Below are 15,389 nucleotides of genomic sequence, written 5' to 3'. Positions count from 1 at the left end.
GGAACCCAACTAGAACACACCTGGAATTAAATGATCTTGGGCCTCGTGATATTTAACATGCAAATATGCAGTACATTTTCTGATTTTCATGTAAATTGGTTGCTGAAATTCCAGTGCTGAATGAGAACTGTTCCCCAGCAGAATATTGATTTTGCTGGACGCCTTTGACTAATCCAACGGTGCCTAAAATATTTAAGATATGGTTATTTACTTGTTATCAATCTTTTTTAAGTACCCCCCAAGTAGAAATCCAACTAATGATCTGCGACTTGTTTGCTAGGATCGATCTCTGTTCTTGGTCATAGTTTATTCACAGGCATTAATCAATTCAGTATGCGATAATTGCAGTGGGATCAGGTTTCGGTTACGTAAATGTCAAGTCAAGGTTCCAAGCATAGGTTGTCAAACGGGGAGCATTGCATTGCGGAAGCAAGCGTGGTGGTAGGGCAGTTGGGAATGGTTCTTGTCTGGTGATGCGTGTGATGATCTCTAGTCCATCCATCCGGTTGGCTTTTGGCTTTAATTGTGGAGGCACCTAGTTGTTGTATGTAGCTACTGGGGAAGAGGCAGAATTGATGGTGGAACAAGCTCAACAGTGTTAGGGGGGCATCGACATACACAAGACGTCGGAGATTCAGCAAACCATAACATGGTGGACCACCCCTTCCAGGGGAGTGTATACACGACCGGCTTTCGATACGTGGCCGGAATTAGCCGAATACGTGCAGGGAGGAAGAAATGCACATGGGTACCTTTTAACCCCCTTTTTTGTACCTCTGAAATCAGGGGAATTGGGAGGGATATTAGATGAAATGAGAGAGGGTGGGTGTCATAAAAGGAGGAGCAACTAGCAAGATATGAATGCAGACAGGCTGGTGGGGACGTCTGTTGTTACCCATCAGGGAAATGCAAGGCGCCAAGGCCCAGCCTTCCCTTTGGGTCTTATGCCTTGATCAGATTCAAGTTGTCTGCTCTGCTGTGAGGTTTCAAGGCCCAATACATTGCTTCACACTTGCAACAGTAAGGAGGAAGACAACAGAAGCTTTTGGTTGGTAGCGGCTGTGGGGCATCATCAAACAGTGGCAAAGCGGAGTCACGAGAGAGATGTAATTCTTTGACAATCATCAATCACTGAGATATAATACCCGATTCCCTGATTCTATTCCCTGGTTGAGCCAGACAATTTTTCGATGCTCAGAGACTCTTTCTCTCTCTGCTGGAGAAAACTGGCGAATTCGCGTTGGAATGAGACCAGTCATCAGATGGGGGCCTCCACCTATTTTATTTTATGCAACGAATCCGTTGGCACTAGGGACTAAAAACAGTCTCCCCCTTTTGGACCTTGGGAGTAGAAGTGTAGAACTGCTGAAAGTCGTTATGGTCTGTGCTTCAGTAAGCCCTGAATGGGCCCCTCCCGGCCACATGATTGCCTCGATCTTAACCATTTGATTGGCATGCAAAAGTGGGCCCTCTGAGTCACCGGTTTAACGGTTTGACCATCCGATCCGGGTCTGACAACACTGGTTCAGGTTGCTTGCCCGGTTGAATTGATTTAAATCATTTGGCGTGGCGCTGCTGTGTTTGCAGTCTGCACTGCACGGAGAAAATAACTCATCAGTTCAGTCTTAGCTGTTTTAAACTTTGGTCTGAGCCGGTCGCCTCATTGGATCATTTCTCGATTTACTACTTTTCCTACTTTTCTTTCCTTTGGTGGAATGGAAGTATGGAACCGGAACTGGTGCGGTGGGACCAGCCCCAGGGAGAGAAATCATGCGCTGTTGGATGTGGAATTATGATGCAATATATGTCCCATAATAGCGTCATTATTCCCTCATCCAACGGCTTGCATTTTAAGTGTGCATGGCTGAGGAGTGATTCCAAATGGACGCTCCACAGTGGGCCAGGATCCAACGGTGCAAGATCTAAAGTTACACTGAGGCGTCTTCTGATGAGGGTCGAGCTTATGTGAAGATGGTCCCGGACTCTCGGTGGATTAAAAAGGGGGACTTACCGTCCTGCCTGCGCGTGAAATGTGGGGGTGTGGGGACGACCTCTTTTGCCGTTAAAGGTAAGATAGGATTAAGATGTAAGTGTGCGTTGCCACCTTTTTACCGTTCGATAAAGCTGCCGATCGTCAGGCATGAGCTGGGCTCCACCCAGTTTTGGTGTATCGCTAAGCGCCAGATCGCCTCTACCTAGCCCTGAATTCAGAGTAGTACGTACTACGTAGTTCTAAAAGTTCTCTTCTCTTCTCTATTTCACCCACCCTAAGCTGTCCTACCCCGATGTCTCACTGTAGCCTTACCCCAGAGCTCAAAGAAAGTGCCAGCGGTACGACCCTCTTGTTCTAACTTCTAAGCCTGGGGCAGATACCAGATACACGTGGCATACGATGCATGTATCCATGCAAAATGTTAGATGCGTATAGGTAGATCGAAAATATATCGCACACACATACGTCCCACTGTGGGTCCCACTTATGAGTGTGATTAGTGGTGATTACACAACGTATAATATTCCGGATATGTGGTTGTGATTAAGACAGAGGGTAGGAGTTAAAAGAGTTGGAGGAGGATTAAAACTAAAAAGTAAAAAAGTACAAAGAGAGCTTTTTTAATGCAACATTAACACAGCCAAAGCCAAACTCTCCCTAACATCAATTACTCACGTTCGTGAGTCGTGGCCGTGGGGGGGTTGTACTTGCTCAGTTTGCTCTTTTTCTTGTTCTATGTACAAACCGGAGAAGATAACTAACTTTTACACTTGTAGGGGTTAGAACTCGGCCAACGACGCTTCTTTCCGGCACTCCGACGATGGCGACGGAGGCACTGACCGTGGCGCTCTTAGGTTCAGGAAGTAATCCCTAATGTCAATGGTGGTCGCCGGCATTTGCTCCGGTCGTGAGTCCTCCTCCTCCTCCTCCTCCTCCTCCTCCATTAACGCCAGAAACGGTGGCCGTGACACCTCCGTTAGCAGGTCCCACCTTAACCCGCGAAAGAAGGCATGCTCTTTGATTTCCACCGCACCCCTGTTATATCCTAAACGTCGAGTAGGGTCTTTCTCTAGCAACCGTCTGATCAAATCCGTTAGAGCTGTTCGTCTGCCGATGAACTCAGGGGATTTCATCAGTACGTTACGAAACGTTTCCTTTCGGTTCTTCCCCCGAAATGGGGTTTTCCCATACATCATCTCGTACGTCAAAATCCCGAGTGCCCACCAATCGACGGCGAACTCGTGCCCGTCACCTCTTACGACCTCGGGCGATACGTACTCTTCTGTGCCCACGAACGAGTTGGACCGTTCTCCATTGGAGAAGCTTGGTTTCCGGCGGCTCACCGGAGAAACACGGGCTGACCTTACTTTCTTCAACCCTTTCTCTGTCATTACAGACACGAGGCGAGTCAAATTCCGTCGATGCTTGGGCCTAGCATCAGGAACCACCACCTCCACGAAATCTGGCGTGTTTGTTGGCTTCGGCTTTCTGGGGTTTAGAGTCCGGGAGAGGTCGAAGTCGGTGAGGGTGACATGGCCGGATTGCTGTATCAGTACGTTCTCGGGCTTGAGGTCGCGGTATACGATATTCATACCATGGAGATGCTCCAGAGCGCATACGATTTCGGCGACGTAGAAGCGTATGACGGTGGGTGAGAACACGCGGTCGGTCTGGTGGTAGCGGAGAACATTGAGGTCACCGCCGGGACAGTAAGGGACAGCCCAGGCTAAGAACTCGTCCGTCTCGAGGCTGCCGAGGAGGGTTGGAAGGAAAGGGTGGTTGAGACGGGAAAGAACTGAAACCTCCCAACGGGCACGTCGATCAGCGTCGAATTTGCAGTGGAAGCTGCATTTCTCCACGACTTTGAGCGCGAAAGGGTGGTGCGCAGACGGGTCTGCTTCCTTTTCGTAAGCTAAGAAGACGGTGCCCATGGCTCCTCTGCCCACTACCCTTATCGCTCTCAACTTGTCGAGGTCCAGCTCCGGCGGACTTGTCTCCATTGCGACAGCGATGGAGAGAGACTCGAGCGACGATGAAGATGTAGAAAGACTCTCTCAGAGAAGGGAGGGAAGGAAAGGAGGTGGTTTTGATTTGAGGTCTCTCTCGTTACTGGGTTTCTATTTATTTTCTTTTTCTGTTTTTTCTGGCTTTTCCATAATAAAAGTATTTTAATGGCAAATGTTCGCTAGTCCCGTCACCATTGGAACTTATTCTACAACTGGCTTCTAGGTGGCGCCACCTGTGATAGTGGGACCCATGACTGACTGTCTAAACCGTCTGATCGGACCTGCTTAACTGATTGAACCGTTATGATGACGCGGATTGGCTAAAATTATGATCTTAAATCATTGGACGGATCCGGTGTATGATAGGTGTGAGGAGTTGAGGGTATGCTACAATGATTCCCAATTTTGGGGCTTTTTAGTTCCGGTGAGTTGGTTAAAGAGGAGGATGTACACGTGTGAGGTGGCAGGACGCACGAGGGCAGAAATGTCAAATTGGGATGGAGGCCTGGAGAGGGTTTTTTTCGTTTGGGAAACGGATTTTGGGATTTTACCATTTGTATCCATACGGGCTATACGGCATTAGGGTAAACCCGATCCTCCGGAGCCGTATATTAAATTTACTAAAATATTCGTATATTGAATTTACACGTGTGAGGTGAGAGGATACATGAGGGCAAAACTGTCAAATAAGCATTGGAATGTTTTTTTTTTTTTTTTAATTTTTTTTGACATTGATTTTTGGACGGAGACAGATTTTGAGATTTTACGTTTCATACAAATAAGATATTAAGCTAAATATGATCCTTCCCGATTTACTAAATTATGCGTATAATAAATATATTGAATTTATACGTGTGTGGTTGTAGGACATACGAGGGCAAAAATGTCAAAGTAAAGTTGTGGGGCCGTCACATGGGTTTCGCTATTAATCCAAGGGTCTCCATGGTGTACTGTGTGAGGGGTGGGGGGTCCGTTACTATAGTTTTTTAAGGCCATTTAATTCTTCCTTTATTGCTTTATAGTCCCAATATTTCTATTTTTAATATTGCTATCGTTGTTGTTTCTAATAGTTTTTTTTTTTTTTTCAAATAATTAGTAGGCAGCGGCACGTGTTTGCATTAAAACGAAATATATAAAAAAACAGAGGTCTGATACTCTGATCATAGAGATCTCAAATGGCTTTTTAGTTGTAATGTATTAGACAAATGGGGTGTTATTTTGTTCCTTGTAGTTAAGTGAGATGTAAATTTGTTCCTTCTGATTGAGTTTTTGGGTCTGAGTTTGTTCCTTCTAATTGGGATTTGTTTGGAATTTGGTGGGGTTTGGTTTAGTTAAGCAGGTCATGAACTCAAGGATTTGTTTGTTTTTATTCAATTAGGCGTTACTGATTGAAAATTCTTCAATAATTAACCTACTAAAAGATAGCAATAAGTTGAAGCAAAAAACAAAAGGAAAAGAGAGAACCCATAATGCCTTGAGCTTTCTTGGTGGTGAGTTGTGCTTTTGCTTATGCCTTGAGGGAATTGGAATTTGATTCCTTTATTTGTGTATTCTGGCCAATCCAACTTCATTCCTTGGAGTTGGAGGGTAAGAGGGTGTTCAGTTTACCAAAACAGAACAAATATTCTTGACAGAGGATTCTCCACTCAGTTTTGTTTCTTCCCTTTGCCATCAGGAACTGACAAAAAACCTAAAGTAGAAGATTCCAAAATCCAAATACGAAATTCCCTGTCTTTTAGGTAGTGATTTGGGCACCCCTGTTTCTGATGATGAGAAGAGATAATGTAATAAAATTACTACTCAAGAATAGGACACTTGAATACCCAATTCTCTTCTCTTAATAAGCGTTTGAGTTGTTTAACTAGAGAGAGAGAGAGAGAGAGAGTCTTGATCTTTGGTTACTCTAGTAGTTGCATGAAATGGAGGAGACATATCTAAGAGCTTGATCCCATTTCTTTGATGTTTCAACAGTTGGTTCCACCATTTATTTTCTTGGGGGGAAAGCACATGCTATGCTTGAGATCATAAATGTGAGTTGGGCTTGAAACAGAGCTTTTGCTTCACAAATCGTAATCCAAATTTTAATTGATACCGAAAAGATGCCAGCTAGAAACAGTTGGTTAAGCTATGCTCAATAACAACCTAACCTGCACGGCCCATTGGCCCAACTAGGGGAAGGATTCTCATCTAGCCAGTGGGACCCACAATAGATCCAAATGTTGCCACTTGTTATGTGCCTGCTAGCTAGTCTCCTTGAGCCTTGTATTTGTACTTGGCCTACGGGGTTCCAAGTCTCCACTAGGGGCCAAAGCCACAATTCCCTCGAATCAAGGAAAAAGAATTCCTTTACACTCATTTGGTTAGGTTTTCTTAAATCATTTTGTGGCCTTATTTTATTTAGGCTTTCATTTTGATGAAACAAACTGTGTTGGGTTTCGTTACAACAAAACTATATTGAATTAGATTAATGGCTAATAGAATGATTAACTCTATGGTCACTTTTCCTCTTTCCAAAGTCCAAACTACAACACAGACTGTCCTCCTTAGCCTAAAATCACTAGATTTGGATTTCTTAGGGGGAGGGGTTTATGGGTTGATTGAGGTTCTACTTCTATGGATGAGAATGTGGGCTTTGTGAATTGAGACAGAAGACTTCTGTAATCTGTACTTTACCAATATCCCTCAAGTAAAAAAGTCCAAACCCAGTAGTTTTGGCCTGAGAAGGACCTGATTTGTCCCTCCCCAGAGAAAGTATCCATCAGAGCTCATCCAAATCCCTAAAGAAGGCATTTAGATAGATATTCCTAAAACACTTGTAGTAGGTTGGGTTATTAAATCAGTGTAATGATTATGACAAACCCAGAAAATTTTCACTTGTAGACTGGCAAAGACTTTTCTAATAGGTTTCCATGTCCCACAGTTTCTTAAATCCATCAAACAAGAGATTCTAAGGTATCAATGCTATCATTCTAATTGTTTAAGGGAGTATTTAACAACCTAAATACCCGTGATTACTTTTATCATCTTCTGATTTACATCTCTCTCTCATTAATAAGCCTACTAGACTACTGCACAATCTACAATGCCACATTGACATGGTCTGCTTCATGTGGGTGAAAGGACCTTAAATGTCTAATATCAACCTAAATCTCTCAATATCTACAAAATAAACTGCTAAGATTGCCCCAGGCCCCCAGCATGAGGACTCAACCCTTGACCTGACCCTTCAATGAGTTCAATCCCCTTGAGGCCCTGCAAAACCTGCTTTTACAGCTTTGGTTACATTTTTCAACCGGGCCCACATAAGCATCTGGACTGAGTTAATCTCTTCACCTGCTTATTTGCAGAATGCTTGAGCAGTAGCTCACTTCCAATATACCCAATTGCACTCTTTGCTACTTGAGCCCTGCATCTGATAAAACTGAGATTCAGTTTTCAGCTACAGTTTGCAGGTCGGATAATAATAACCATCTGATCTTGTTTATTGTTTTGGATTGGATGTCCAAGATAATTTCATCAATTGTAAAGTGGGTCCACAAAAATCTGATTTTATTAATAATTCCTCAGCTGAAACAAATTGAAGAGAATCTGTCTGTGTGTTTTTTTTCTTTTGTGGCAAGGGAGTTGGTTCTTACTGTTGAGGAATGTTCATCTGTTAGGGTTCTTTTGTTCAAAGACATGTGGCCTTGTTCCTTTTATCGGCCAGGGGTTTTTGTCTTGCTCCTTGTAACATTGTTCAATTATTCCTGTACTCACCAAGATACCAATCAAGTCAGTTAAGGTGGTTTTATGGGCCCTATTGACTCACATGATTGAATCTATATCCCTAAGTTGAAGTAATCCACCACTTTATTACATATAAAATCTTTCTTTTGGCTGTTTTCAGCCCCACTAAGTTAATTATGCCTAAATTTGAAGAGTCAAATTTCATGTGAAATACACAACAAGACACTAATATTGATTACTGTCTTGATTATGATTAAATAGACTAACAACCATTAACATCACTGAAGTAATCCATCCCTTTCCTTTAATCTTTGATAACTTTGAAATGTTACTCAGCCTGGAATTGCTAATTAATTAGTTTGAAGCTCAAAATCCTTAGTTCTGTTTTTCGGTTTCTCCACCATTTTATTTATTCTCAAATTTTTGACAAAGATTACACTAATCAAGGACGATGTGAGACCACCCATCTTATCTAAAAGGGAGTCTTCGTTAGGTTAGGTAATGGATTCTTGTTTAATTTTCGCAAGCTTACTTATGACTTCCAACTCAACCAAAGTTGCACAAACAATTACTTCTTTGTTTACTACAAAAGCCATAGGGTCTATTGTAGGCCATATCGATGGATTTCTATTGGTCTTGGCTTTGGGGAGAGAGAGAGAGAGAGAGAGAGGGGTGACCCCATGAGTGACCCCTCCATCTTTGTTCCATGTAATAGGTTTCTTTAACATTTCTTCTTTGTTTACTAGAAAGCCCATGTGGTCTATTGTAGGCCATGTTGATGGATCTCTCCTTAGCCACTGTTGAGGACAAACTTAACATCTTCTCATTGGTTTTGGCTTAGGTTGGAAAGGGAGAAAGAGAAATGAGTGACCCCTCCCTCTTTGTTCTATGTAATGGGTTTCTTTGGAGAAAAGGGTCCTCCTAGCTAGACCCACCTCTCCCCTACTTTAAGTGACACAATATCTTTTAGACTGTTTTCTTTTTGGTGGCTTTCTTGAGCGTGTAATGAACATGACAACCCCACCAAGAAAATTTCAAAAACTCTATATGGTTTCTAAGTTTCATAAAATGTGCTCTGGTCGGCCATCATTATGTGGGAGAAAAATGCAAGCTTCCACCTAAGTTAAAGTAACTAAACTTACTAATCTTTATTCCTCCATCCATGTCAAAGCTAGCAACTCTCTGTACTTTTAAAAATCTTTAAACAGAAGGGCATGTATTCGTTGAGGAGGATGCCATGGTCGGCCATGATTCTTCTCATATTGAAAAGGATTCTTTGTTTTATGATTGACAGTGTGCTCTCATCATGTAAAGGCAAACATCAGGAGCTTATTTATACATGCATTTGGTATATGTCTATTCCTTTCTTTCACCTCCTCTTGTCATTGCTGACCTTGAAGTCCACAGTGGAGGGCTGACATGGAAAATCTAGACCATCCCATTCGATACACGACAACGATTCTTCGCCACGTGTCAAATGCATTTCCGACCCAATTTTTTTTTTTTTTAATACTTTCTAAGTGGAATAATTGGATCAGATGAGATTAATCAAATTAAAAATTGATGAGGAAGACTTGGCCTAATAACACTCATTTGATCATTGAAAAACTATAGAAGAATGGTTTCGTTCATTTTAATGGGTGGTTTCTGGTTTGGCTTACTTGAGAGGATCCTTGTGTAATGGCTAAAGTGGGCAACACGCATACATTTCTTACATTCTTTTATCATGTCCACACGGATGCACGATGGGTCAAATAGGTACCCACAAAGTACCCTTTTGTGCTTGCATGTTCTGAATCTCAGCCTTGTTTTGCTTTACTCTGGTCTTTCTATTTCCAGGGTGTCCACAATCCAAATTGCTAACCAGTACAGCAGCAGTCTGAGTCTTCCGTACCCAAAGTTTTTCATCATAGATAGACTAGTCCATTAATGGTGGGTGGTCATCTACTGCTGAAGCCTGAAGAGGGGGGAGCCTCAAGACTTAAGAGCTCAACTCTCAGCCTAATTCATTAATATATAATACCCTTTATTAAGCAAGTTGGATTAATTTGTTGATGGTGGTGAGCTGGTCCTTAGGCCCATCATTTGGTGTCAGCTGCTTGAATCTCGGCCACTGAAAACATGATGCATATTTTGGGTGGTTTAGATTCTAGGATTGGGCCCTAATGCAAAGAAAAAGGGGGAGCTAGTCAGCTAGCTTAGCCCAAGTACAAACAAAGAAACCTGAATACAAGGAGAGATTTGTTAAAATATGTCCCAGAAACAAACAGGGTTACTTCTATTTCACGAATAGTACCCAAGAAATATTTTAATATGCACAGATAATCAAAATTAATTTTCTCTCAGGTAAGAGTCATTATTTGGTGTAATAAAAAATCTTATTAATTTTAGATTTATCCACATTTTTAATAATCTATATCTGTATCTACATTGCTTATCAAATAATATCAAGTTCTTAGCTTATCATTCCTTGTACCAATCTAATCTTTGATTCTAATACTTTAAAAAAAGATCATTTTTAATTACGCAAAGACAAAAGTTTCTTCCCCACAGGCTGGGTTTAAGGGGATGGGCCTTGGCCCATCATGATCATCATTGTCATCATCATCATCTAAATCCTGTCTCAACTCTCACCTATATGGGGTTGGCTATATTAATCCTGTTTTGTCGTTATAGGTGCTTAAATTATTTCTTATTACTTTCATTTAAATCTTTTTTCATTTGCCCTTAGTTATTCTAGCCCCTTCAACTTGTAACTTGTAATAGATCACTTTTTCTAATGAGTGTTATAAATGGTCTTTTATGCACGTGATCAAACTATCTCAACCTATTGAAGTTACTTCTAGGTTCCTTTGAATGATTTCATTGAAGTCATAATTTGATAAATTTTGAACTGGTCCAAGTGGGAGATTCCTGTCAGATGCAATTCAAATTCAACCCCAAACTATTTAATCTGATCATCACAACATTTTGAGTTTTCTTAGGCCCAGTTTATACAGTTTGACCCAAAACTTGTATTTTATTGAATTGTTTCATATGAACAATAACTTTTCTTCATTGTTTTTTCTGTGAAATAAAAAGAAAAACATATTTCTCTTTGTTAAGTGGAAAGGGCTATTTTTCTGAAGCTTGCCACATGGAAAGGCAACAATGTGGGTTGAGCATAGTGGGCCCCTTTGATTTAGTCAGCTCAGCCACATGGATGAAGGAGCCCCCACTTCGGGGAATAGCCTCCAATTTCATGGAAAACTTCAGATCCTATGATTGAAATCAAGGGATGACAATCAACATAGCTGATGCTGAAAGAGAAAGCATGTATGGGCCTAAAAGGTCAGCCTATGTTATTCAGAAACCAGACTGCAGATTTTGCTGCCTTCAAATTGAAAAAAAAAAAAAAAACACAAAGGAATTTCTGAAGAAAATTGAGAGCAACTATCTTGCCTTGTAAGTCCTGTGCAATCAATAACGAGGGAGAGTGATAGTAAAAACGGAGTAGTAGTTTTCACTCAGAGGTACAAATCGCCATGATTGGCTTGTTGCAGGGAATCGTCTGTGCCACTCCTTGGGATATAAATTCTGAAAACGAAGATGTCTCAAGAAACTCGTCTAGAAGTTTCCAAGGCCTAGGCTACTATTGGGCCAGGCCTGGATCTGGTTTACCAAACCAAAACATTGTGATTGCTTAGAGTTAATCTTATTAGCCATTAGATAAGACTGGGCCTGAAGGCCCAACTTATAGTTATTTTAGGTATACATGTATGAAAATTTGACATTTTATTCAGGGGGGAAAATGACTTTTTTTTTCTTTAAAAATAAGGCTCAACTTTGATCGATTTTAATTTTTTTTTCTATTCTGTAGCAAAAATTTTCACAAAAAAAAATGTAGAAAACTTTTCAGCCCGAAATCTGGTGATTTTGATTTCTTGCACCTCAAAAGAAATGCAATTTGGATTCAAAAAGTCATTCTCCAACTCAAAATGTATACTCAGGATCAGGTCCTACTCTCCACCAACTCTCAAACAAAAGGACACCCTTATCAAACCAAGACCGACATAAGTACTGATGTGGGCCAACACCTTCTAGGAAAAATAGCCCATCAACTGGAACAAAAGGGCTGCCTCAAGAGGAGGTTATAGAACTGAAGTGACACCATGAAACCTGTGCCTTGATCCTTTGAATGTGCAAAATGCATAGCATATGAGGGCCCAAATTGGTTGTAATCTTTCAGACCCAAACCATAGATTTTCTTTTTGGCCCACAGTGAAAGTAATGGCAATAGGCATACTAGACAGCCCGTTTTGTCGCCTAACATTGTGGCCCAGGTCTACCTTGATCACTGCCAAATGGGTCTCTGTGGAACATGTTTAGGGTTGACGAATTATGGTTACCTTCAAATTCTATTTAGTCAGTAGAAAGAATGAAGTAACTGTAACAAAAAGAGAATAGTAACCTCTTGGCTCAGGTTAATGAAGTTTCAAAGTAATCCGAGAGTAAATTTTGGGTTAAAAAAATCCATTGAAATCTGTCATATGTGATCCCTTTCATTTTCATCACTCACTCACATGACATGAGTGATGAAAATGGTAGGATTCCCATGTTTATTCAGCATGATCGATATGGAATCGGATTTGCTCCTCACAGAGTATTCCTTAAACCAACCTTACAGAACATCATAAACGTGAATTGGGAACATCTCTCCATGAATGATAACACACGTTCCTAATGCATGGCTGTAAATGCTGTAAGATTGGTGTGAGGAGCACTCTGTGAGGAGCAAGTCCAATTTTGTATTGGTCATGCTGAGCAAATTCAGTTTGACCAATATCATTAGTCAAAAATTTGGATCATCATCGTCATCATTTGTTAAAAACATCTAATTTGATTGTACTGTTCACTTTCTATGTTCAACTGTGCTTGAAACTGGCCATGTTATATGGAAGTAGGTTAGTCCCTTGCCTTAAAAAGGGGAACTAGGTTTGTGGGTTTCCAACCAAAGGAAGAAAACGCAAGTTGCAACAACAGGAAAGAGAACAGTGGAGAAACAGTCCTTGTGCCTTGCCAAAATGTAGCTATTGACCATCAATCCTTCTGCATTTGCTGAGGTTTTCAACCTTAGATCCTTGAAAAAGAAAAGTGGGAAAAAGAAGGAAACCAAAAGGGAAAGAGACAAAAGATTTTCCTTTATTCTATAATTTTTTACGACTATTTTAATTTCCCTTTTCCTTTATTTGGTTCTAAGAAGCAAAGGAAAAGCAAACAAGCTAAGAAGAAAAAGGGGGAAGAAATAGTTTACTAGCTAGATGGAAGGACAAAATGCTAAGCATGTGTGCTATGTTTTGTTTTGGTTTTTTAGGCAGTTCAAGTTCCATTTCAAAAGAGAGAAAAAAAAACCTAGGTTCTTGTGTTGTTTCTCACATATAGCATTGAGTTTTGAACCAAGAGGTCCGAGACAAAGTTTTTTAGAGAGAGAGAGAGATGAGAAAAGCCCAATTTTAAGGAGGGGAGGGGTGAGATTCTAGGAACCCATCCATCAATCATGCATTAAATCATTTTCTTTTACTTCTTTTATTATAAGGACTCACGGGTTAACCCGGATGGGTCACTCATACCTGACCCTATTGGATTCGGGTTGGTCAACCTTAACAGGTCAGCTGTGGCCTATGAGTTAAGGTCGACCCATGCCTAACATGATGTGTGGTATTATTCTTGAAATATTAGTATATTTGATTTCATTTAGCTGGGTAGGGATCATAATCAGCATGGAGTGACTTCAGGTCAGGTTCGGGCTGACCCAAATCGAGGTTTAATGAATCAATTTATGAGATCTATAGAAATTCACATACAAGTTGTGTTTGTAATAGTAGATCACATAATGATTATAGTAAATGGAAGAGCTAGCTAACTTGGTAGAGAGGTTGATGGATTCTTATTTGCTTCCATTAAATAAGTATAAATATGAAATAATTAAGGTTGTGTTTGGTATTATTGTCATTTGTTCTTAATGGGCTGATCAATACAAATCCGCCAGACATGTTTTATCACATCATATAACGAGATTCATTTCAACTAAAAATTGCATGTGCCATTGCTGTTTATTTGTAAAGCCTCAAATTCTAAATGGGACTGAATAGTCCTCCACATGCCTTTTCTAGTACAGATGACTCTCTTATTTGATGTGATGACATATTTTTCTTATCAGTTTGTATTATTCAGTGTCACTGTTTCTAGAAGAAATAATAATGGTATCAAATACAACCTAAATTAAAAAAAAAATGAAATAATACAAATTAACTTGGAGGCTATGTTGATGACTCAAAAAATCAGGGCTTTTCTTTAGGCTCAGTTTGGAAGAGTACAAATGTAAATATGTAGAGTGCAAAATCCTATATTTTATATTATTTTATATGTATTTACACTATATATTTGCATTTGTACTCCTTCCAAACTGAGCCTTAAAGATTATAAGTTTTGTCTGATATGAGTCTTATGAGAACTGAGATAGATTTAGGGGCCGTTTGACAAATCTTTTTGGGAAGATCTTCTTGTAGCTTTGACGGTCAAAAGATGTATTGAACTTTTGCAATAAGATCTGAGCAGCCTGAAGCCCATTTGGTTAAGGTGTATCTAGAGCTTCCCAAAATCGCCTGTTTTGGGTTTATCACATCTTTTTGACATGTCAATTTTTGGCGATTAAATTTACTATGAATCAAACTGGAAAAGACCGAATCGCGGTTTGCTGAGCTTGTAAATAGCTGACAGACCGCATAAAAAAACACACCAAACAGGACATTAATTGAACACAATAGTTCACTGTAAAACAGTTAAAGCATTTTTACTAATCCAGATTGTAGAGAATTTCCAATGACCAATAGTAGAGATGGTCACTTGGCATCCCTCCTACTCTGTGATAATTGGTAAGGTCAGTGGACCTCGCATGATCCTGCTCTGTTCCCACCCTTGAAGTCCAATCAAATGTATTTTTATGCATTTACACTATATGTATATATATGTATATATATGCATTTACACTATATATTGTATGCAAAGATTTTGAGCTTTCAGACAAGACCATCCATCGTCTTTAGTGGTTAACAGGTTAAGACAGCATTACCTCAAGTTTTAGGGTTTGGGTTGAATTAATCTACACTACTTTGATCATGTGATGTCTGTTTTAATGTTTTTGAAAGGTTGTTGGGCTAACCGCCCGGTTCAATCATCAAACCCACTACCCAGGCAACTTTCTGGGTTGACTTCCGGGTTCAAAAAGACCTTAATAGCTAGACCTTCATTGATGAAATGCTACAGGTAAGCCCATAACTGCAAGAAAATTGTAGGTTAAACATTGGTGGCCGTTGAGGAATCAGAGTTCTTTCTAATGACACGTGGCATGGAAAAGCTGAATTCAAATGAGATAAGAATGGGCCGGACTTAGGCCAGACTAGAGAGTCGAGGTTTAGTAATTAAAGGTTTGGTTGGGCTGGGTCTGGACTGTACACCTACCTGCCGCTTGGCCCAATACAATTGGCATTTATTCAAGTTGGGTACCTGATTTCAATCTATAAGCATTGTTGGATGCTATACCAATATGACTTAAAAAGATTAGTTTCAGGCTTGGCTGTTTGGTTCAGATTTTCATGCTGGGCCGGGCCGGGCCTGGTTGAATT

General features: G+C 40.5%; 1 protein-coding gene across 1 annotated transcript; it reads right to left on the bottom strand.

The window, feature by feature from the left end:
- Window positions 1–2,549: 2,549 nt before the first annotated feature.
- Window positions 2,550–4,098, bottom strand: UCNL (AGC (cAMP-dependent, cGMP-dependent and protein kinase C) kinase family protein). Its single transcript, XM_010258958.3, has one exon. The coding sequence runs from the start codon at window positions 3,991–3,993 to the stop codon at window positions 2,773–2,775; it is 1,221 nt and encodes a 406-aa protein (XP_010257260.1). The 5' UTR covers window positions 3,994–4,098; the 3' UTR covers window positions 2,550–2,772.
- Window positions 4,099–15,389: the final 11,291 nt, after the last annotated feature.

This window comes from Nelumbo nucifera, chromosome 7 (assembly GCF_055504915.1).
Source record: "Nelumbo nucifera cultivar China Antique chromosome 7, China Antique-T2T, whole genome shotgun sequence".
Lineage (NCBI taxonomy): Eukaryota > Viridiplantae > Streptophyta > Magnoliopsida > Proteales > Nelumbonaceae > Nelumbo > Nelumbo nucifera.
The sequence above is the reverse complement of the archived record's forward strand: the minus strand, read 5'-3'. Positions and strand labels throughout refer to the sequence as shown.

Bases quoted from the DNA above. Each gene is read 5' to 3' on its own strand.
- UCNL (XM_010258958.3), bottom strand. From the start codon at position 3,993: ATGGAGACAAGTCCGCCGGAGCTGGACCTCGACAAGTTGAGAGCGATA.